The 25201-nt window shown below is 40.7% G+C and overlaps 1 protein-coding gene across 1 annotated transcript in view; it reads right to left on the bottom strand.

Moving 5' to 3' along the window:
• Positions 1-951: 951 nt before the first annotated feature.
• Positions 952-25201, bottom strand: part of OPRM1 (opioid receptor mu 1) — a 35957-nt gene continuing 11707 nt past the window's right edge. Inside the window, exons 2-3 of the mRNA XM_014596730.3 lie at positions 6928-7280; positions 952-2559 (exon numbers count right to left, since the gene is read on the bottom strand). Of these exons, the coding sequence (XP_014452216.3) occupies positions 2033-2559; positions 6928-7280 (880 nt within the window). The 3' untranslated portion in view covers positions 952-2032. The remainder of the gene's footprint in view (positions 2560-6927; positions 7281-25201) is intronic.

The raw sequence follows: 25201 nt of genomic DNA, 5'->3' as shown, positions 1-25201 counted from the left end.
TAAAGAGAGGATGCTCTTGGCAGTTCTATTGGAGAGGTGTATATCAGAATTGCTCACATTCTGTTCCATTTCACAGGCCAGAATTTAGTAGGTAGGTGTCAGTGTCTGGTGAAGGAAAATGCTGAGGATAGATATACAATAATCCCTTCCTCATCTTCTTTAGCACTGTTCCTTCTTTCTTTTTCCTTTCTTCTGATATCACTACCATTTTTTATGCCTGGCAAGCTGATCCCTGGGCACCCTGCCTACTGAGTCTGCTCCAATGCTGCAGTCCTGGGAGCATGTGTAAATGCAGTGCCTGAGAGCAATAAACTCCAGTGTGATATGCACCAGAGTATATTGCTTTGGATTAATTGCATACACACACTGAATGTAAGTGGAACTGCTTCTTTCAGCCAGCCAATTTAATTCAGTATCTCCACAGGATAACTAATTTTGTGGTTGAAATGGCATCTGAGAGAGATTTATACAAGGCTCACTTGGGGTGCTGACAGAAGTGATGGTTTTTCATGCAATCACCCACTGAAAGCACTCTACAGCCATGCACTGACAGAACTGTACAGCAGCAGAGAGCTTTAATAAGTGCCTAATCTCATGACAAATGAACCCTTATTACATGAGGGTTCATATGAAGGTGCTCCAAAGCAGAGCACCTTCATTAACTTCTGTTAGTGTGTGCCAGGGAGTAGGGCAGGGCTGATGCAACTCAGTCCCATCCCTAGTACTGTCTTTGGGATGGAAGTGGGGGAAGGGAGGAGAAGGAGTTCTGTCTGGGGTTTGCCCAGCCTGTGCTGGAGGGTGGGGGCAGGTGGACTGGAGCCTCCCACATCGAGACTGGGCCTCCAATCCTGATGTGGGTGGGGGGGGGGAGGCTCCAATCCACCTGCCCCCCCACTCCACCAAAGGCTGGACAAACACCAAAATGGACCTCTCTTCCCTACTTTCTCCCCCTCCCATCCTGAGACCACACCACAGCTGGGAGAGGGCAAGGCAGGGCTACGGGAACAGGCCGCAGACACACAACCTCTCTTGCTGGATCAGCTTCAAAGTGAAGCCTGATGGTCCATCCAACAGTGAATGTTTGTTGGGTTGGGAGGGTTGGTCTAACTCATGGAGCTTTCTGTAAAGAGAACCCTTGTAAGAGTTGGTGAGGCTTAGTGAACTTTCTTTTACAGAGCACCTGATAATAAACAGCTTGAATAAAAGTCTCTTCCTTAGGGTGCCTGCAATGTCATAAATCTTTGGACCTTTTAGGGCATTGACTGCAAAGAAAAGCTGTTCTCTAAATATATTTGCAATTTAAAGCCCTCCCTAATATGGATACAATCATGTTGTCATGAAGGACTTTATACTGGTATGGATTAAGAAAGGAAACAATGCCAATTTATGGTGCATTTATAGGCATATGATAGGGGTTCTTACATAACTATATTGGTAAAAAAGTGCCAAAATAGCAAAAAGTGCATGTGAACAAGCCCTGGTTTTCTACAGGATCTTTTAGGACAAACATGCCCTTCAAGCCTTCTTTGTATAACATAAAGAAGCAGAAAAGGGTGCAAACTCAATCCCTCCCTCCTTCCCCCACAACCCACCTGCCTGTCACTTTTAAAATAGGAGGAAGATGGGGTATATTTCTGAGCCCACCCTTGTCTCCTGCTGTGTACTAATGGAGTCCATAACAGTCTATCATTCATCAGTCAGTTCTAGAAAGTTCAGCAATTGCAAACATTGCGTCAGTAAGAATCATACTATGTCTCTCTTTCTCTGACATGCTGTCTGTATGCACACACATTGGGCCTGATCCCACAAAGTACTTCTGAGAACCCCTTTGTTCAGAGACTTCAAAGAGAATTGAGAGTGCTTGGCATCTCACGGGATTAGGCTCTCTGTGCATGTGTACACCAGCTCTAAAGATAATTCGGAAGGCATGTTGACCTTCTGATACCTATACAGCAGTAGAGACTGTAACTTCAGAATACATGTCATCTCCAAGAGGAAGGCCTGAATCCAGAGATGACATCTCCACTGCTAGTCATACCTGGTGGTTAGTCCTATCCACAGTATTGGCAGTGGAGGCATGTTCACGAGTATTTTGTCGGATTCTGGTGGAGTTTTGTTGCTCAATTGTTGAGGAAGTGGGAATGCAGAACTCTCTGAAACATCTTTTGAAGTTCTCATCTAGAAATGCATAAAGGACTGGATTAAGGCAGCTATTTGTATACCCTAAAGCAATACAAAAGTGCCAGGAGACAGTTTGAAAAGTAGTTTCTGGAATATTGATCAAGGCTTTAATGATGACATAAATATGGATGGGAGTCCAGCAGACTATGAACACCGCCACCACTACAAGGACCATTCTTGTGATTCTCCTCAGGTTCCTGTCCTTTTCTTTGGAGCCAGATAGCATACGGACACTCTTCAGGCGTAAAATCATCAGGCCGTAGCACACTGTAATGATCAGGACTGGCATGATGAAGGCAAAGATGAAAACACAGATTTTCAGCAGGTTCTCCCAGTACCAAGATGGATGAGAGAACGTAAGCGTGCAGTCAATGGAGCCTAAAGTAAAAACAAAATGACAGAGAAGAGTGAGCAGTTCAGTTTTTCAATTGCTTTTCTTTTTGTCTTTATTTTCTTCAACACTGTACAGCAATTTGATGCAATTCTATAAAATGAGTAACTAAAAGGAAGCAGAATGTATTTTATCACAAGCACACACATAAGAGGCATGTAATGCTATTTCAAGAATTTTGTTTAGCCTTAAGATTTACAAACCAAAATAAAACAAGCCCTGTACTAGTTTGCATTTTATTACTTGGCACTCAGCTCATGTTTGACAAAAGGCAATAAATTGAGGTTGGATCAATTTTTAGTTTCAGCATAAAACCCAGGAAATGAGGAAGTTTAACCACTATTTTGAAAGTTTGGGAGTTAAAGGGAAATGAAAAAGAGAGATGATATGATAAGTTAGGGAATCTGTCTCTGTGCAACTTCTAAATTTGTGTTTGTGATAGGAGGCCACAGTGGATGTAGACTCTTACTACGTGCAGTGAGAGCATAATTTTCCAGACTAAGGGCAAAACCTTAAAGGTTGTCTCTTTAGGTGGAAGCATCCTATGACAAAAGAGGGAATGAGAGAGTCTCATTTTCATAGCAGAAAGTGTCTTCTTCAGTGGTGTGATTAGCTAAAGTCTCCATCATTTGAAGGAAAATACATGAGCAGTAAAGAAGATTCTTTAGAAGATTCTGACCTTAGCTCAGGGATGGAGGTAGGGAAATGCATATAGAATTTATTCATTTGTACCTGTGTATTTCTTGTGCTATTTAAGAAATGTAGGATTTGTTTTAGAGTCCTATGCAATGTTTTTTTGTGTTACTTGCTATGCTTAGGCTGAAGAGCTAAACTGCAAACCTGGGTGGAATTTTGAGAAAGGACTCTGCTCAGTGTAATGGAGAATCTGGATGAATAACACCATTCTCTGGGGTTGATTTCCATTAGGGATTAATGGTCTGTGCCCAGTAAATGTTCAAGAAAGACCTTGGAAAGGAATAGTGCTGTAGTCAACTTTGACCAAGATAACCTTAGAGCATAAGTGACCAGTCAACTGGGACCCAATGATGAATGAGGAAATTTCTACTAATGAGGGTCCAACCAGCCTGTTTGTCAACAGATGATTTTCCAGGTATACAAAGACCTGCAGATAAAGTTGAGAAAAGGAGACAAGGAATACTAGGGGGTGAGTAGTAGGAAGAGTGCCTTCATAGTCAGGCAAAGTTTAAATTTTATGTGAAAAGATGTCAAAGGTTAGTTGCCCTGTCCTGCAAGGTGATGACTTGCATGCTTTCCCATGTGCTTACTTTTAAGTACATTGGAATCAATTTGACCATCCATATGTTCAAGTGCATCTCTATTCAGGACAGCACTTGTTTGTTCCTGTGTGGTCTCCTGAAATAGGACTTGAAGGACTGAACCCTTGAAGAGAGGTGCATGACATATTAGAAAATGGCAAAGGAAGATTAATTTAGCTGCTGATCATTTCTTTGAAGTGGAGACAAGATAAGTGTTAGGGAAGCTGCAGATAAGATAGTTACAGTGATCTGATTGAAAAAGGGATAATTAATAATACACGTCTGAAATCCCATTGATTGAAATGATTTGAAGGGATGCTATCAATTAGATTACCTCTGAGACATGTATTTCTTTGAATGTTGGGAATGAAGGGGGAATGGTATGAGCATGTGCTCTAAAGCAGCGGAAGTCATTTAATTTAATTTTTAGAAATATTTTCTTTAAGCCTTAATGAATTTAAAACACACGGCATATAATGGACAGGTTAGTCTCCAAATTAAAGTATTCTGCTTATCAATATAAGTTTAATAGTGGTAATATAAAATTTTCCATATTGTTCTCTATCAGTAGTCATAGTTTTTTGTTTGTTGTTTTCTCTGTCTTTATCTGCATGGTTAACATGTGTGTTTAAATTATTGCATGTTTAAATTATCTTAACTATATCAACTCAAATTGATAATGCATGTATTCTCTGGGAACATATATTCACCTTTTAGACTTGTGTTGTAAACAGTTCTTGAGATTATATATATATTTGTTTGTTTAATCTTTATTTTCAGGTCACAAAGAGATATAAATGAAGATAATGAAGCCAGAGAAGATAATTCTACATCAGCACAAGCATCAGACCTCTGGATTTTGGCTCCTTTAGCCTTGGAGCTACTTCTAAGATCGCAAAGATTATGATGCAGATAGGTATTCTCCATAGCTCTTGTGCAGTGTTGGATAATGTTTCCTGATAGTGTACTCATAAGAAAGAAATTCTGAAGTGCTAATGAGTTCTCAGAGTTTGGCATAGATGTGATATGTAATGCTTATACAGTGACTGTAAATCAGTGGATGCATGTGCAATGATTGGGGAAATAAACTCTGTCATAAAAATAGAATATTTTCACAAAGAAATAGTAGGCAAAACTGGGTTGTATTGTAGGTGCTTATGTGTTAACAGAGAGAATATAAATAAAACTTATCAAAACATAATAATTTGACAGTTCTTTGAATATAATACATTTGTATTCACCTATACAGAACAAAGCTGTCTAGAAATCAGTCACATATCTTAAGTAAAAAATACAAAGCAACACACATTTCTATCACCTGCAAAGTGTGTGTGTGTGTAGTGTACAGGAAGTTGGGCACATAGCAAGCATTGGATAATTTAATCTAACATTGTGTAATCAAATTGTGTGAAGTACTAATAAACTGGCTTGCTTTTGCCAGTCTTATTTTCCATTCTCTTTATCTTTTACCTCTGTTTTTTACTTCCCTTGTAAAGTTGCGTTTTTGCTTAGAACAGGTGTGTCATGGGCCATATGAGTGCCATGGAGCTGGTTCGTGGTCTGGATCATGCCCATGATTTCGTTTCCCTTTCCCCTTGTCTAGCATGCCTGGTTCAGCAGCCACTCCAGCCAGTCTGGGACCTGTGCTGCATGTGGCGGGCATCCTGGAGTGGCTGACATTGGCTGCCACGTGTGGTGCAGTTGGATCAGAGCAGCAGCTACACTTCACATGGTACCCTGGCCAGACTGAACTGCACATGGCACATGCCCTGGCAGCTCTGGGATTATGCTGCATGCAGCACGGGTCCCATGCTGGCAGAAGCAGCTGCTAGATCAGGTATGTTGGGGGAGGAGAAAGGGAAGGAGAATGGCATCGTATCCTGTGCTTATCTGCTCAGACAGCAGGGTTTCATGGGCTGGATCCAGTCCAGAGACCATATGTTTGACACCCCTGGTTTAGAACCTCTTCTTGAATTGCTATGGCCATTCTGCGCTTTTGAGTTTATGAGGATTCCCATGAAGTCAGTGTCAGCAGATTTAATTGCAGGAGTTCAATGTAAGTGCTTTGGAGTGGTGACCACATCTTTCATTTATATTTTTGGTGCCTAGCACACTTCGGGGTCACAACACCTGTTAAACCCCTACCCAGAACCACTACAATCAGTGAGAGCTTTGTCCTTGGCTTCAGTTGATGCAAGATCAGGTCCTATTTGAATAGGAGTCTTTTCCTTGATTTCATAATGCCCTTAATAGATCAATGGTAATAATTCTTCTTAATCCAAATGGAATTGAAGGCATAAAAACCTTTGAAAAAAGTTACATTTCAATAGTGTAATGTATTGTCTATGGACATCTCATGACATGACAGGCTTAATTTACTTTCATGAATTCTGCAGTACTTGTATATTATGAATATGCAGAGTTTTGAAAGGCAAGAGTAAAATGCAGAATCAGTACTGTCCTCATGAGATCCAGTTGACTCCAAAAAGCTTTCCTTGATGGAGTCCATAACTGTTCCTGTTACGGAAAGTATTAAAACTGTTTTTTTTTTTAATTGACAAAAATTCAGAAATTTGAGATTCAAAAATAAATAGGAAAAATAGAGAAAATACTTGTGACATTTCTCCCCCACTGTTTTGGGGCCAACTATGAAACTGGTCAGCACTTCAGTTTGAAATTTAAAAAATTAGAAAAAAAAAATCTCTCCTCACAATTCCCACAACCAATTTGTTGAACAGCTTCTAAGAAAACGATAGGTATACCTGCCTGACTATACATTTTCATATATCAAACAGCACAAATCTCCCTTTTCTTCTTCTCTGATATTATGATATATCTCATGAGTTTTAGCTCCTACCTGTCCTTCAAATAGAAAGTTCTTATTTAACATTTTTAACTTGTGAAGGGGATTATTTGAAATTCATTGAAAGACCATCCTTTTCTTCTATATTAGTTTCAATGATTCCTCCTAAAAGAAGTGTGAGGTTAGAAGCAAACCTAAGTAAGGTGTAACAATGCTTTAAAGAGAAGTGAGTGAATATTTATGCCGTCAATTTAAATAATGAAAGCCAGACTCACCTTGCCTGTATTTAGTAGTAGCCATGAACATAACCGGTAAGCCTATGGCAGAAGAAACAATCCAGTTGCACACATTGACAATTTTGGCATTTCTGGGAGTGCGAAAATCAAGAGCCTTGACTGGGTGGCAAACAGCTATGTAGCGATCCACACTCATGGTGCAAAGTGTAAAGATACTTGTGAACATATTGTAGTAGTCTATAGATATAACGATCTTACAAAGAATTGTACCAAAAGGCCATGTTCCCATCAAATAATTCACACTCTGAAATGGCAGAGTGCTTGTTGCTAGGGCATCTGCCAGGGCAAGGTTGAAAATATAGATATTGGTGGCAGTCTTCATTTTGGTGTATCTAGAAAAATCAGCAAAGTGGGTGAGTGACCACAATATTAAATAAAATCACATCAGTAACTTACATATAAGAAGCTTCCATAAAACAACAATCTTAGTATTGGTATCCAGGTTGTAGCCATATTAGCCTAGAGGCAAAAGGAATCAAAATTCGTGGAAGAGGTGAAGTCTTTTATTAGATCAATAAGATATCTGCAAACAGATTATTTCATTTATTTGCAAGCTTTCAGGCATAAGCTTGCAAATAAATGAAATATTTTTTTCAAGGCACCCCCTTCACCAGGCATAGGAGAGAGCAGAGAGTGTAAAAGTTCTTCTAGGTGGAAATGGAAATTCTCATTTCCACCTAGGAGAACTTTTATAATCTCTGCTCTCTCCTATGCCTGATGAAGGGGGTGCTCACCTGAAATCTTGCAAATAAATAAAATAATTTGTTTGCAAATATCTTGTTGGTCTAATAAAAGATGTCACCTCTTTCATGAGTTTTGTTTCCAATCTTAGTAAGCAGTTTTTATGGTTTCTTCTTGTTTTTAATTTAAAGTCTAACTGCTGGCAAATACACAGACTTCTACTGTAATACCTTTTACACAACTCTATGAAACAGATCCTTAATTAATTAAGGATCTTAATTAAAGGATCTTAAGATAAAATAAAGCACTGAAATAACTCATGAAAGTTATACAGTCTTTGGTTTTAGCATCGAGATCATGGGGGAACTTTTTTGGGTAAATTAATGCAAGTCATGTTCACATGAGAGAAGATACGTATATATATAGAAGTTAGCCATTGTCTTGGTCTCCTTGGGCATGTCTACATGGGATGTTTATTGTGCTGTTTAGCAATTAGCTGCATAGTAAACATCTTGGTGTCTATATGTGTGCCTCTATTAGGGCTCACAAAACTAATAAACTCTGCAGCAGGGTAGAACTTATGAAAACAAGTACTACTCTGCTGCAGAGTTTTCTCATGTGTATCAGCACAGGTGTAGATGCTGTCCTGGCTGGCTGGGACACAGGCAGGCAGCTCCCATGCTGAAGCTCCCTTGTGCCTCAGCCAGCCCCTCCACAGCACGTGGAGCCCAACTGCAGTAGCCCTGGGAAGGTTGACCCCCTGGTTCCCCTGCCAGCCATGGCTACTCTGACAGGACTCCACGTGCTACTCATGAATAAACTCTGGAGCAAATTGCTCCAGAGTTTTTTGCTCCTGGGTTCATGCTCAAATGGCACACCTGGGAGCAAAAAACTCTGGCCAGTAAGCTCTGGAGTTTATACCTGCACATTAATTGCACATGTAGACATGCCCATCTAAAGATATTTCTAAAAAAATAGGAAAAAATGTGCATAAACATTATTATGGTTCCTATAGGACTATTAAAAAAAAACGTATTCCGTGAAGCAACCAGTCATATCTAGTTTTGGGGAGACAAGTATGGATTTGTGGTAGATAAAAACAAAAACCTAATTCATGTGTTATAGAGTTGCAACAATGTAGTTTCCTGGGAATAAATGCTTAAAAAGATATTATTTATTCTCAATCCAAAATGTTTACAAATCAATATTTGTTTCAAGCATAATAATTGTAGAAAAATTATATTTAAAATATAAGCAATTTATCATTAAATAATAGATGTTATAACTGCAGGAAAATGTATGAAGATCTCATATTCTGAACCAGTATGTTGAATTGGGTGACATGCATCTTGAGCAAATATCCTTTCAATTGACCTAGGAGATAGATAGATGATGTTCATAATATCTGGACTAACTTTTAAAAATGCCAATTTTCTCTCAGTTACAGCTGATCAGGTAGTACTGCTTGTCTCTTAATTCAAGTTATTGCCACTCTGAGTGGTTCGGTGATTTTCCCTTAGTTTCATCAACCTTAGTGAACATCCTTTTTCAGTTTAGTAGTACTATTGAGATTCATAAGTTTATAGGGGCATTCAGCCTGTTTGTAGGAATAAAATGAATCTTTCAAACAAAGTAATAAGTTTCTCACTTTTCTGTTCTGGGGTCCTGATTCCTACTTAGGTTGCTAGGGACAGGTCTCATCTACCTCTTGGTGGGTCAGATGACTTGCTTTTTTGATTAAATTCCCTTGTGCTTCTGCAAAGTAGTAAAATATCTGACCAAATAACAATGTCCTTAGAAACAAGGACTGCTTTGTAAACTGAGCAATCTATTTTAAAAGTTCTTCTGAAGGACTAAGAAAGAAAGAAAGAAAGGGTGTAAAAGAAAATAGCTTCCTAGGTTGAAATATTGGAGATCTCTGGCCTTGATCTCTTCACCACAGCAGCTGGGTTGTAAAGAATAGATAGCAGAATTATTTAGTGAAAACATATTTTAGGAATATAAATATAGTCTGAAGAAACTTAGCTTCCTTATTGAGACTATGTAAATAGATTTGCGATAGATATCTGAAGCAGTTGAAAGTTCTTCATTTTATAACACTGTGGATGTAGCTCTAATCAGCTTTAACTTTAATTTAATATTTTAAAATAGTTTTCTGATAGATCTAAGCTATTGCTCTTTTGGGAAATTATAGTTCAGAATTGTGGCACTAAATTGTAAATCTAAGCAAGAATACATTCTGAGACAAAAAGTACTCAGGATACTTCTTTTAGTGGCAGCTTCTATTCCAGCTTCCATAGGGAGGTGAACACTTCTTTTACTCAGCAAATATAAATGCTTTCAGAAACAGATGTAGACTCCACAAGGACACAGAGTTCTTCCCAATTAAAATTATTGAGAAGAGGGCTATTGCAGTTGTTGGGAACTTTATACAGTGTGAGAGATTCATAAGAAGATGCAGTTGTCCAAACAATGGATTATGGGGAAGAGAAACTTTTGGGAAGTTTGTTAGAGAAATTTGCTGATAAATAAAATAAAAGAGGAAATATACTTTTAATAGGACTTTAGGAATATCCACAATGAAATTCTTGAATCCTGAATAAAACAACAAAAATATAGGAGAAATAAACTGATTCTCCATAGATGTGGAGTCCAGTCCTGGATTTCCTCTAAGGATATGTCTGCACTGCAGCTAGAAGTGTGACTGAGCACAGATAGGTCCAGAAATGCTTACTTTTATCTAACTAGTTTGGGTTACAATAGCAGTGACAAAGTAGTAGGACTGTTCAGTCCCAGCAAAGACACTAGCACGTTTACACAAGATGTTTACTGAAGACTAGACTAATTAGCTCCACAGTAATCTCACGTCTACAGGTGTGGCCCTGTTAGGCCATAGGAAACTAATTAACTCTGCAGCAGGATAATACTTGTAATATCCTGCTGTGGAGTTTTTTACTCTGCACCACTGCACATATAGATGCTGATGTGGCTCACTGGGGCATGAGGGTACTTTGGTGCAGGGGCTGCTTGTTAGCTAGCCTCATACTGGAGTACCCTCGTGCCCCAGGCAGACTCTCCACAGCACGTTGATGTGTGTTGGAGCAGCCCTGGGCTAGCAAGCTGGACTTTGGAGGACCCTGCCAGCCAGAGCTGCTCTAAACCAGCTCAGTATGCTGCGGTTCTGGGTGCATGTGTAAATGTGGAGCCTGGCAGCAATAAACTTTGTTGTGATATTGCCTCAGAGTTTATTGCTCTGTGCTAGCACATGTAGACATTTCCACTGGGTACTTATTTGGGTAGCTAACTTGTGCTGGCTTCCACGCTACTATATTTCAACTGCTATTATTATACAAGCTAGCTTCTTGCATACCTTTGTACTGCAAAGCAAGATGCTTCAACAGTGTCTTAAAAAAACCCCTATATAAATTACAATGATTTTTTTTCAAAGCTACAAATACATGGTAAGGCAGAGGAGAGAATGCATATCATATTCTAAAAAAATATTATCCAGAAGTTTTCATTCACTATATTAGTAGAGAATGGGAAGGCTGAAACTCTAAAAAGCAAAATAAAAAACAAAAACAAATACAAATACATACTATACAGTGAGACTGCCATAAACCTGAGCCCACGTAAGTGTCAGGCAGTTTCATTTTTGCTGCTGCTACTTTGTTCATTGCCAACCCTAAAAATTTTTGGGCTGTGAATTATTTCATTTCATGGACAATTTAAACTAGTAATTGAGTATTTTGCTTGATGAGCTATATAACCTTCAGATTTCTAACTTATCTGTCTAAAATATAAAGGAACCTGTGCCTTCACACTTATGCACAATATTTGTCTCATAACAATGGCTTGATCCAAAGTTGATTGAAATTAATTTGATGAGTTTAATTTTTTCCAGGGGTTTTGGATGAAGTGCTAAAAGTGCAATTTTTGCATTTTTAAAGATGATATACATGGTTTATTTCTAAAAGATAAATATTACTGAACACAAGCATTTGCTTAAGCAAGTAGATTATCAGTGTATCCAGGATTCATATATTTGTACAAATAAATAGGTTAGTTAAATAATTTGTTTAAAAGACTTTTGCTTTGGCTAATAATTACATACAGACTTTTCTATTACCTGAATGGCTATTATTTTAGCTGGCATTATTTTATTATATTTAGTTTGAGCCCTTAACTCTATGTAAGTGGTCATTGTTTTAACTGACTATCTTTCTTCTGCATAGAACTATATTTACTGCTGATATATATATATATATACATATAATCAGTATTATAATTTTTAATGAAAATGGAGAAAAATGCAATCCTTCCTGGTGTCCATTGCAAATGCATTTAAATGTCTGCAGGTGAAATGCATTCAGGTTCAGTTGAAAAAGACTGGCTGTAGGTGTTATGGTTTTCTATATGCAATTTTGCCTTCCCTTGTAGTAGGGGGCATTGCCCTGTTCCTTGGATCTCTCAAATATGTTTTAACAACCTTGCAGCATCGGATGCTGACAGCTCTCATTTGCCTTCTTTATCTGTCAGATTAGGCTACTTTCAGTGTCTTTGGCAATATATATTCCAGTTCTGCAACAGGATTGATTACGTCATTTTATGAATAGGTTAGAGTAGGGGAAGGCAACCCCTGGCATGCATGCCAGAGCGTGACACGCAAAGGCATTTTGTCTAGAACTTGCGGCTTAGGGAAGGGGCCGGGGCTGTGCTCCCACAGCAAGGATCCCTTGCAGCTCTCCCACCATCTGCCCCTGGCAGATCTTACAAGTTGAGGTTGTGGATGATTTTGGCATTCTGTCCAAAAATGTTGCCAGTCCCTGGGTTAGACAAAGACTTACCTGGGATGCTTTGGATGGAGGCAGTCCTGCCTTAAGGAGTGGGTGGGTTGGATGACCTCTGGAAGTTCCTTCCAGCCCTACTTTTCTATGATTCTAAAATGCCTTGGATTCATTACTTCCTTATACCTCGTATGATAATATCTGTGCAAAATGGGCCAAATTTGCAGTCACCCAGTTACCTCATTAGCAGTGTTGGAGACAAAAGGGGAAAGTGTCAGCATTCACTGAAAGGATAATTCAATTTTTAGTCTTCAGGATTGCATGAAATTTAAAATGTTTGATTTGTAAACCCCAATGGCTCAAAATTTTAAGGGAGGAGTACATAAAACAGAGTCCCAAATTTATGATTACATGATTTTTTAAGGCAGCCTCATGATTTTTTTGGCCAAGTCATGAGTTGTGAAGGCTGAATGCTAACTTTGTTCCAAACCCTCCCTGGATGTGCCTGTCATATCAATGGATACAGTAGAAGGTATTACATCTCCAAGCCAAAAGAATCAATTGCTTATGGACATGCCCTGTCAGAGCAGTTTCATGGCCTCTTTGGCCATGTCTACATGGCCTCCCTCTTGATGCTGGAATCAACACTGATAAATAAAATAATGCCTGCCCACCTTTTGGTACTTACCGTATTTACTTGAAACCAAGACAAGCAAAAAAAAAAAAAAAGCCTCATCTTGGATTTGATCAGTTCAAGGCAGGTGGTAGAACTGAACTGCTGGCTGCTGTGGGCTCTAATAGCTTTTTTGGAGGGGGAGGGAGCATATGGCTGGAGGGAGCATAGGGGAACTGAGATGGGAACCTGTAGCCTACACTTCCACCCTTGTTCTCCCATGCCTGTGCCTTCCCCCTAACCCTATGACCCTTTCTCATGAGCTTCTCCCTTCCCATTTACCTTTTGCTCTGGCTCCAGTCCCTCCAGCCCTGACACTGCCCATCTAGAAGCTAGTGTCATCTCTCCCTGACTGGGCTGGGGCTGAGCTAAGGCTGGGCTGAGGCCACGCTGCTGATGACTGCCTAGGAGGAGCAGAGTTGCAGCAGAAGGTAAGGGTGGAGGAGGCAAGTAGTGGGGGTGGAGGGGGGTAGGTACAGGCATGGGGATGGGGTGCAAGAGGTGCGGGCAGTCTGCAGGGGGTAACACAGGGATGGAGAGGCAGGGAGTGGGGGGCAGGCACAGGCACAGGGGGAAAGGGGCAAGCAGTGGGGGAGGCATAAGCACGGAGGGGCAGGTAGCAAGGGGGGGGCAAACACAAGGGGACAAGGGGCAGGGGAGTAAGGGGTAGAGGTTTGACCCACCAGCCTGTACTGCTGCTTTCCCCACCACAATAAATTTTATAATTTTCTATGTATAGAATAGAATTATTGTGGGGGTCATATTCAATTCAAATTCATCTTGGATAAATATGGTAGTTTCACTAGAAACAGGAAATTAAGCACAACAGATTCCCTAGAGAGAGCCCTCATTGGCTTGATGCATGCTTGAGCACCTGTTTCCTTGCCCCTTCATGTTCTTAGGTTCTCCCAAGCCAGACAGAACAAGGGCCTGAACACAGCCCTGGGACTTACACTTAAGGATGCTCAGAGGTGCTTGGAGCTAGTCCTGAGTTGCCTGCTCTTCCTCATTAAAGTTTTCTGATGCACCTGAGCATGGCAGGATTTATTTTTGTTGGCAATGGCAGTGGTGGATTAAGATTTATTGGGGCCCTTGGCAAACAGAAAATTGGGGGCCCCGCACTAGGCAAGGGCAAGTTCCCTCTGAGCCTGCTAGGGGGCTATGGCTGGGCCCGCCTGGCCTCCTTGGCACATCTGAAGTGAGCAAGGGGGCGTGAGCACTGCTGAAGTGAAGATGGCCCCAGCTTGGCCTGACCCCTCTGCCTGGTGGGCATTGTACAACCAGGCCTGCAGTCCCCCAGAGGTGCAGAATGAGCTGCTCTGCAGGGAGATCCTAGGGGGGTGCGCACAGGCTCCGTGCCACCCCTGGCTGCCCACCTGCAGGCCCCAGCAGGGTGGGGCTGTCCCATCCTCACCTGTCCCATCAGTGTTGGTGCTGGCAGCTGCCTGCAGGTAGTTGGGAGCTAGAGAGGGGCCTCCTGGCTACAGATAGTCCCAGGAAGCCACCGCCACCTGCAGGGCACCCCACTCCTGTCCCTAGCCTCTGGCCCTGGCCCAGTCGGAGGGGAAGAGGTGCACACTGCCCACCCCAGATGCCCGTGTCTAGGATGCTCCCCTGGGCTATGCTGCCCCTGGCACCTGAGGAGGGTCCTGATTGGTAGAGGCCTTTGGGCCCAGGCCGCATGGACTCATGCATTAATCTGCCCCTGAGCAATGATTTCAAGATCAGAAGAGAGGTTATGTCAACATGCCCTATGCATCCACAGACTGATGCAAGAAAGAGGACCAAAATCCCAGTGAACGTAATACATCACTAAATCTGTCTGAACATTGCACAGGTAGATTTCTACTATTTGCAGGGCAGAGGAGAATCAGGCTGTTGCAGTCACCCATTTTGTTAAGATGCTACTGCTGCTTCAAGGGACAGGTGGGCTAGTCTATGACAGAATGATATTATCCACTTGTGGTTACATAAAAGCATGCTGATTTTTGTCCTAATCTGCTAATTTGGAACTTCAAATGCTGTTTCATCTAATCCATAATGATGCATTTAATTTCCATGCAAGATAAACAAAAAAATGGCATTTCAGTAATTACAGAACTTTTTTTTCCCACAGGCAGAGGTAAAAACCTCATTTATGAGTGTAGTTAGACTGTTGCAGTACTCACTGAAACAACAGCCCAGACAAACCAGCAATTAAAATATGTACAGAAAAGACTTGTATGCATATAATTCTGACATATGCCCTACAAATTGCTCTCTGCTGCATTCAAAGAGATTAAATTAGTTTCTCAAACTAACACCCTACATAAACAAATTATTTATTAAAATAAATGAAGAATTATTGGGTGCCTGTAGATGTGCAGGGACACTGCTCCAGTAGTGCACTTGCATTGGAGCAGATTTGATTACTTGAGTCTGTTGGAGTGTGCTAATTAGTGAGCTCCAGCAACCACTGCGTATTGTGCATTTAGCATCCCTCTGTTTCAAAATGGTGGCGGGGGCGCTTTAACTAAAGCTCATTGACACTGCCACCATTTTGAAGCATGGGGTGCTGAATACACGAGACGCTGTGGGTACTGTCATTAGAGCGGCTCTTGGAGCCGCTCTAATGAAAGTGCCCCCGCTATTCCCAGAGCATGTGTAAAGATGTCTATAATATTCATTGCATATATGGATTAAATTCGTTTATATAGTTGAGGTCTCCCTGCGTGGGCTTTCAGACATTAAAATATGAAATGCACTAAAATGAACAAATTTAAATTAGGGTTTATTCCCATGAATAAATTAATGCTCTGATTAATCTTGTGTAGGTGCTCAGATTAATGCCCCCCCCCCCCCCCCCCCCCCCCCGTTAAAAATAAGTGAGTAGCAAGGACTTGTTTTTTCTTGAGGTCTACTTCATCACTCATTCATGATGCTTTAGGGACAAGTGGTGCAATCCTTTCTTTCTTACTGAAAGAACTATCAAGAAATCACTTCCATTCTATGATAACAGATGAGACCTAGAACAAATATGTTTTACTTATTTGTTTTGAAATATGGCTGCTTGATGCGTACAGCAGATCTTGCAGCACAATGGCACTGCAGCCCCAGTGCTTTCTGTTACAGTGCATGTATGTGAGTTATCATACGTGCCCCTGATCCCTGGCTAATGTGACTGACCCAGTTCTATGCAACCAGATTGGCTGCTGGAAGTGCCACTCACCTCTTTTAAAAGCACCTACTGCCTCAGGCAGCAGGTATACCTTGACAGCCTCAGTCTGTCCCAGCAAGCCTCATATTCACTGCTCTCTTTCATTTTCCTGATTTCTGATGTGCCTTTGGCTTTTCCTGACCCTGATCTCGGCACTGGCTCTGCTCTCTCTAGTTTCCCTGGCATCATGACTTGGCTTGTCCTCTTTGACCCTAATCTCAGATTTCCTATAGAACTCAGCACTAGTTCTCTGACCCCTGGCTCCTGACCTCAGTTTATGGCAATTAGGGCACAATAGACTAATTTATTTCACTGCTGTATAGTCCTGTCAGATACAAGTAGTATCTGGCAGTGCAGTAAATTACTGTGCATAAATGCACATGTGGATGGTGATGTCGGGAATAGTTTACTCCAGCTCAAATTGAGCTCAAATTGAACTAGAGTATATTCAGTCACATTAACGGCATGTAAGATGTGCCCTAAAGGTTTCTAAATATCCACATCAACTGATCAAGATGCCCTCTGGAGGAGACCTCTTTCAAACTTAATTGTCTATGATTTCTATCTATGTTAAATATCTATGTTAAATAACTGAAAGTGAAAGGGAGGCATGCTTGGGAGTCAGATGTGGATGGTGAAGTGCCTATTGAGTAATGAGGCTGAGTAAATAAGCAACTGCCTGGGAGAGCAGGGTTCCTTGGGGCAGATGGAAGAAACTTGTAAGGCGTCATTGGGGGATTCTATGAGGCAGGTGGGGCTTCTGTTAGGAATGACCACTAGTGGGGAGAAGGAGGCAGGAAGAGGAGGGGAGACCATTTGTAGTACAGCTATTAATGTGCCTAGAAGAGCATGAGAAGGATTTTGAAAGAGCTAAGGATGATTGGGTTAGGTGGGAGATGCGAGGTTCCTGGGGAATGTGTCAGGAAGGAGTAATGAGAAAGTTGGTTTTGGCTCTGGGAGGGGTCACACATGTGAAGGAATATAGAATCTTTGTGCTCAGAGAGAGGCCTTTGGAGGACTGTCCTGGTCCCTGCCACTCTAGTGAACAGGCATGCTGATTCAACATCACAGGAGAAGTCCAGCACCTTTGCATTAGGACTTCCTAGACTTAGTTGCCTTTGGGCTCTGAAGAAGTAAAACAGAATCATCAGGGAGCCCCTTCCTTTACTAATACCTTTGTGAAGAGATAAATCTCTTCTTGAAACCTCACTCAACCCTTCATGTTTTTTACCTGTGCCTTTCACTCATTTTGGTTCACCATATCCCTTTTAAACCCAGGCCAAACCTTCTGAGGCCCAGCCTAGCTCTTTAACTTACTTGGTTTGTATGTAGAGCATAGTTGGCAAGCCAAGGATGGAAGGTGTTAAAAAAAAGCAGTTAAAAAATATTTGGACAAAACTAAACATAGAAGTATGGCTTGGTGAGTTGCTGAAGCCCAGGTAGGTTATGATGGAAGATGATGTATGTATGTATTCAAAAATGGTCTTTGATTCAGATATTAGTGTGTGCATGCATGTGTGTGAGAGAGAGAAAAAAAGAGAGAGAAAGGCAGTGAACCCCTTGTTTTGTGAGGACTGTGATTGTTTAGCTAGAGGAATCCAAAGAAAATATGATGAAAGCAGGGCAGAAATAAAAAGAGAGACATTTAAAACCTTGTATCTTGCGCAAAATGGCAAACATGCAGCTACTTCTGAGATGCAAGGAGGTGCAGAGCTGGACTGCAGCAACTCAGAAAACTGCATTTCAAGTGCATTGCTGGATCAAATCCTATTCTAATAAAATGTGCCTGGCAAGTTTTATGATCCAAGCCAAGATGACAGGACATCAGTTTTTTGTCTTATTGATTTTAAATTTGTCAGCTGTAGTCTCAGAAGCACATTTGAATGCATGGATGACAGTTTCAATTTCCAGAAAGCACTTCTGTTGGATTAATGATCACTGTTGCAAGTAAGTTAGGAAATCTCCATAATTCTAGATAACTGGACAGTACATACAATGCAACTGGAAAGTCGTCTGGGATTTATGGATCTTATTTTCTTGCCAGCAGATGCTTCTGCCTTATTCAGCCTTGGGTCAGAAAGTGATCAAGAGCATTAAAGCTTGTCTCAGAAAGTAGAGAGGTGCCAAAACACATCGTGCAGAAAACTGGCGGGGAAGTTTTGGAAGGGAGACCACAAGGAACAGTTACTTGATATTCTCAGCACAGAATGCACTAATGCCCGAAGGATGCCCCACCTTCCTCATATAACTGCTGGAGAATTCACAGGATTTAGTGGATCTCATTGTAGAATGCTCATTGTATTCATAGCTATTCATAGAATCATAGAAAATTAGGATTGGAAGGGACCTCAGGAGGTCATCTACCCCAACCCTCTCAAAACAGGACCATCCCCAACCAGATCATCCCAGCCAAGTCTTTGTCTAACTGGATCTTAAGAATCTCCAAGGATGAAAATTTCATAACCTCTCTGGGTAACCTGTTTCAGTGTTTTACTACCCTCCTAGTGAGAAAGATATTCCTAATATGTAACCTAAACTTCTCTTGCTGCAATGTGAGACTATTGCTTCTTTTTTTCTGTCATCCGCCACCACTGAGAACAGTTTAGCTACATCCTCTTTGGATCCACCCTTCAGGTAGCTGAAGGCTGTTTTTAAATCTCCCCTCAGTCTTCTCTTCTTCAGATTAAATAAGCCCAGTTTCATCAGCCTCTCTTCTCCCAGTCCCCTAACCATTTTTGTTGCCCTCTGCTAGACTCTCTCCAATTTGTCTACATTCTTTCTATAGTGGGGACCCAAAACTGAGCATAATACCCCAGATGTAGCCTCACCAATGCTGAATAGAGAGGAACAATCACTTCCCTCCATCTGCTGGCCTACATCAACTGACCTACATCCAAGCAATTGAATCTTACTAATCGCATAGATGTAGGTCAGTTGTTTTGGTTAGTTTTTGTCCACTCATCTCCTCTCTCCCTTGTCTCTTGTCCTTTGCTTTCCCAGTTCCCCTGCCTATGGATTTCTGTCTTTTCCATCAATTCTTTCTCTCTCTCCCTATGGCCTCTTTCACCCCTAAGTTCTTTGCTCTCTTCCTTTATCAGTGATTGCAGTAAGGAGGAGATGTATCCAGCCCCTCTCCAACTGGCTTCTTTCTCAAAGAAGACCTGCAGGGCAGGTAAAGGAAGCAGCATCAAAAGACTAAAAACTCCTTTAGAGATGTATTGGTTTTGTGCTTTCTTCTGCAGTCAGGGCCAATTAGTAACTTCAGCTGGGAAAAGCTTCTGGAAGGGGGAGAACTAAAGCTGAAGTACCTGTCAGGCAGAGTTAATTTTATAGTCTTATTCTTTTGTCTCTTCTTTTGTGTCACAATGTGGCACAACCACACACATGTTGCTCAGGATGTATGACCCATTCTGTTTTTACTTAGTTATTTTAACATGCTGGGCTTCAGGTTTGCTTATTCATTAGTGCACCTTTTCCTTTATTTATTTATTTCTCTGTATAAAGAGAGGCATTTTATATTTTACCCTGTTTCCATTACTTATGATGAGTTAGTTAGTAGTACTAGTCCCCTCCCATATAGAAAAACATAATATCTTTCTTCTTTAAGAATGTCATATTGCTTATTTAAAAAGGAAGGCTAGTTCTGCTATTAGAGCTAACATTTTTATTTTGACTGCAAAGATTAGCAAAGGTGTTTATTCTTGATAGAATATGGAGCTGCTGTAGAGTTTATATCATCTAATTATTTTACCCTGTCTTTCTCCCTTATGATTTTGTTTCCTCTTTTTATTCCCTGTATATGGAAAAAGCCCTGGGAGGAATTGGCACCAAATAAAAGTAACTTGATGCATTATTTCCTGTTACAATACATCTTTGAAGGAAAATAGTCAGCTAGGAAATATCTAAGTGTGTGTGTGTGTGTGTGTGTGTGTGTGTGTGTGTGTGTGTAATTTAACAAATATAAATGCTTCAAATATGTCAATGAAAAATAATTTTATAAAGTTTATTCTCCTTTTTGTCCAGACCTGCTGTGAAGAACAGCTTCATACAAAAAGGAAAGTATAATAATGTGAACAATCTTAAACACAAATCTATGAACCAGGGTTTGGTAACCTATGGCCCATGGGCCAGATCTGGCCCACCGAGCAATTGCATCCATTTAGCCCATAGCACAGGTATGTGAGTGGGTGCGGGTAATAGAGGCACAAGTATGTACAGGTATGTAAGAAGGTGTGGGTGATGGGGGTACAAGTGATGACCTAGAGGAGGAGCCCCCAGGACCCCTCCGCTTGTGCATCTCCTTTGCTGTTCTGTTCCGCTTGCTCTCTGGTAACCTGCTTGCTCTCTGGGTAACCTGCTGAATTTGATCATGAGCACAAACATGTGACTGCTAGCAGCAGAGACCCTTTTTCACCCCCCCCTCAGTCAGTGACTGGGGGGTTGCCCCTATCTCCCATCCCGCCTCTCTCCCCCCTCCCCCCGCCAGTTATATTACTGAAGGGTCAGGAAGGGTGGCAGTCCTGGGTGAAGCTGTGTGGCATAAGACTCAGAGAGCATCCTCTGGCACAGAGCATGGAGGGCTGGAGCAGCAGCAGCCAACTTGGAGTGGTAGTGGGGCCAGCCAGATGTCAAGTGCTGGCATGCTTTACAATTTAGTGGCCTTATTGCTGTCCACTGCTCCTTGAAGGCTGCCAACTCCCACTATAAACCACAACCACCTTAAGACCGAATTCAGCTCTCATGCAAATAGTGCACCCCTTCTATAGTGAATTGAGTTAGTCCAATCTTCACTAGGGCTGAATTTAGCCTTCTGAATTTAGTTTGTCAAACCACCTTTGACTCTGTCCAGTTATGCCTAGTTATTGTGACACACGCAGGCCTCCAGCAGTAGCTGTTGTTTCCGTAAGTGTTGTGTAACACACTGCTGAGGAAAGATCAATATCACTAATATAAGCTGACTACAGTACATTGTCATTAACCAGCAGTGGGTCTTTGAATGTTGTTATAATTTTTGTTTTGACAGAAGCCATTGAACAGAAAATTGTCAGCATCTCTCAGTGCTCATCTTTCCCCCTGATACCTTCACTGAAATTCATTTGAGGGAAAAGAAAATCATTGATTGCATCTATGACAACCCATGTAACATTTCAGCGAATCCTCTGCAGGACCTGCTTGCACACAGTCAGAAGTTAATGATTTCTAAGACAATGAGTCCACAGTCTACTTTTATGGCCTATGTAGGGGGGTCCTTTTTCTGTTCTCTCTTTTGGGGTATTAGATTGGTTGCTACAGGTGACTTCTCAGATGTGCTTTGTTCATGCAGACCTGCATGGGGAGCTCTTTGGGTCATGCAGCTCCATGAGGGCCTTGCTGCTGTTGCTGTTGTGGGAAGTGCAGGAATCCTGTGAAGGACCATGCCCAGTAAGTCCTTCCCCTGAAGGAGTCACAGTGTAATGTAAGAGAGCAACAAAAGGTGTCATCTTTAATATAAGAAAACCTATATTTTAATACAATGTATAATTAACCAATATATCTCACTACCACAAGATATCATCAAAGTTTGCCTTCAAGAAAGCATTAAACACTGTGTTCATGGGAAATGACAGGGAATATACAGAAATAAAGGGTATAGTAAGTGGGTAAAGAGAGAGAGATCAGCATGCACTCTTAAAGCTGGAGAAATAAGGTAGATAAGGTTGTGCTTTTGAAACTAGAAGATCACGAGATGTGAGGAGATGGCCTGTGAGCTAGATGGGAAATAATTAGTGGTGGAAGATGGGGAGAAAGGAAACAGAGAAATAAAGAGGACAGTGAGTACTGATGTCGGAGCTTGAAGTGTAAAAATGGATCATGGCATGTTTTAACATGACAGTCATGTAAAGAAGCAGTTGAGTAAAGAGGCACCCCGGGAATGCGAAAAACATGGGGAAATAATTGACAGCATCTAGGTTCCAAAAATGGGATTGGATTTTAATCTCAGGGGGTGGGGTGTGGTGGGGAGGGGAAGATTGGGATTTTTATTTTATTTTATAAAGATGAATTGGCTTTTCTGACTACGTCTGCAAAATACCCCCTTACACATAAGGAGTTATGTGACCCATAAGTAGCTGTTAGCATTGCTGGACAAGAGGGAAGCAGGATAGACTTCACAGGCATATCTGCATAAAGAAGGCCCATTTCTCTGTCTTTTTCCATTCTCTCAACATCACAGTGGACGTGGTAAGGATCTTATCCACGGTATTTCAAAGTTTTTCTATATGAAGATAACTTAGTGCCATTTCAGTCTTTCCACATGCACTTGCCTGGCCTATTAGGTAGTCTTCATTACCATCTCTCAGAGCTCAAAGACAGGAGGCCATTTGATGAAACTTAAAAATAAATAACTTTAATATAAGAGAACCCGTATTTTAATACAATGTACAATTAACCAATATACCTCACTACCACAAGGTATCATTGAAGCCTGCTTTCAAAAAAGGATTAAATATTTATAAGAATAACGAGAGCATCCTCAATTATGTTGAATAAAAGATACATACCCTTGAGATTCCGGATATACCATAAGTTAGACAGAAACTGATCACAAGAATCTTCCCTTGTGATCTGTTTATTCCAAAAAGGATTCCCTGCATAGTTTCTTGTATCTTTATCTGAAGTAGAGCTGGTCAAGACTCATGATATTAATTTCATGGTAAATTTCAAAATTTGTTTCAGTTCTGAAATAGGATGAAAATGAACACTTTTACCCTTTCCATTCGATGGAATTAAAATATATATATTTTGGAAAATTTCCTTTAAAAAGTTTAGTTTATGAAGTTTGAAGTTGTTTTAGAATTTTGAGATTTCATTTAAGAAATAAAAGTTAGTTTTGGGAAAAAAATGCTTAAGAATTGTGTAACCTTGTTTTGGAATTTATTTTTTTTAGGAATTATATTATGTGTTTTACATTTCTATATGTTTTTACTTCATTATCTCATTTCATGACAGTCTTCCAAAATGCCAAACTAGTACATTTTCCAATAACTTCTCAGTAGCAACTACCCTAATGATTTTTTTTAAAAGCTGTCATAAATTAAAAATACAATAGGTTAGCACATATCAGCTATTATATCATATGATATGTTCCTAGCAGCAGGTATATTATGCTACTAGTAGAGTTTTTATATATTATAATTTGCATTTATATTAGTATGCAATGCTACTACTGACATGTCATGAAAAAAAATCTAATAAGAACACAAATGCAATGTTTAAATTAAATTTTCCCCCAAATCATTTTGTAATGTTTGCCTTGGGGGTTTTATTAAAATTGGTATGATTTCATGAAAAAATCTGTTTTGTCAAAACAGGTTTTTTTGCAGTGGAAAATTGTTACAACAGCATATTTCTGACCAACTCTATTCTGCAGCATCTGGCTTTATTCACAATCAGCACACTGGTCTGAGCTCACAGGGCAATTTTTCCGTTATCACAGTTCACTAAAATAGAATTATTCTACAAATACCAACTAATCACTTAATCGACTGCTAGGCCAAATTCTGTCCTTAGTCATACCAGTGTAAACTGAATACAAAATAAATACAACAGTATAAATGCTTCTTTTCTGCTCCTGTATCAACTCTCTGATACAAGGTAAGAGGGGGAGGGAAATGACTTAATAGTCAAACATTTACCAAGCAGCAGAGATTACGCAGGGTAAGTTTCTATCACAAATGGTATGCAAACATATACACCTGTCTTTATGTAATTGTACAAGACATGAATTGGTACATTGATATCTGCAGTGGTGTTAAAAGTTATTTAATGTGAAGTACCAGGTGGTATTTTCTCATACCTGGGTGTGTCTACATGAGACACTATGTCACCGTAGCACCAAGCTGTGTTGCCTGTAGCTCATTGTTACAGCAACGTAGTGTTGGTAGGCATGAACCGTGATGCTGATGATACTGCACAGTAGGGGTGTGTGAAGTGGGCAATATTCGATTTGGCCCGATTTGGGGGACAGTGATTCGATTCGCTGATTCAGCTGCATCTGGGTCTGAAGATTCGATTCTGATTTGGAAAATCAGCAATTCGGCCATAGACACAGCTTTATATGTTTTTTCTACATACCTCAGGGTATCAGTTGTGGCTCATGAGTGCTGAGATGGTGGGGTGGATGGAATGTCCCACATAAATGTGGCCCCTCCCCCCCCCCCGTGTGCTCGACAGCAGATCCAGAAGTGAACCAGAAGTACTTTTGGTCCAGTTCCAGGTCTGCCACCCAGTGTATGGGGACGACCCACCTGCACTCCTGTGGGATGCTCCATCTGCCCCAACATACCAGCATTCACAAGTTGCACCTGGGACCTTGAGCTATATAACAGAAAAAACATATAAAGCTGTGTCTATGGCCAAACTGTTGAATCTCTCCGAATCGATTTGTAGGCTTCCAATTGGATTCGGAGAGATTAATGAGTCTCCTGATTTGATTCAGATTTGGAGATTCGGCAGCTGAATCAGGTTGAATCTCCTCTGAATCAATTCAGCACTGGAAGCTTTGCACAGCCCTATTGCATAGTAGTATTGGAAATCACCCTTGTGGTGTCAGGGCTGCAAGTACTAAATGACCGCAAAGTAACAACTGCGCAGTTCAATGCATATGTAGATGCGCCCACTATTTAATAACTTTACAGTAACAATGCTAGCCACATAGATGTTGATACTACGTATGAGGCATAGACATCAAATTGCCACTGAGCTAATCAGTAAACAACAATTCTGATAGTATGAGCTGGAAAAAAAATGCCATATTTTCTTCCCAGCTTATTGCTTTTTAAAGAAGTATAAGGTGAAAACGCAAGAAAATTATCATGAACTAAATACATATAATGCATTCCTAATTGCTATTTATTGCACATTAATTGTGTTTCTAAA

This window comes from Alligator mississippiensis, chromosome 1, assembly GCF_030867095.1.
Source record: "Alligator mississippiensis isolate rAllMis1 chromosome 1, rAllMis1, whole genome shotgun sequence".
In the NCBI taxonomy this organism is placed as follows: domain Eukaryota; kingdom Metazoa; phylum Chordata; order Crocodylia; family Alligatoridae; genus Alligator; species Alligator mississippiensis.
The sequence above is the reverse complement of the archived record's forward strand: the minus strand, read 5'-3'. Positions and strand labels throughout refer to the sequence as shown.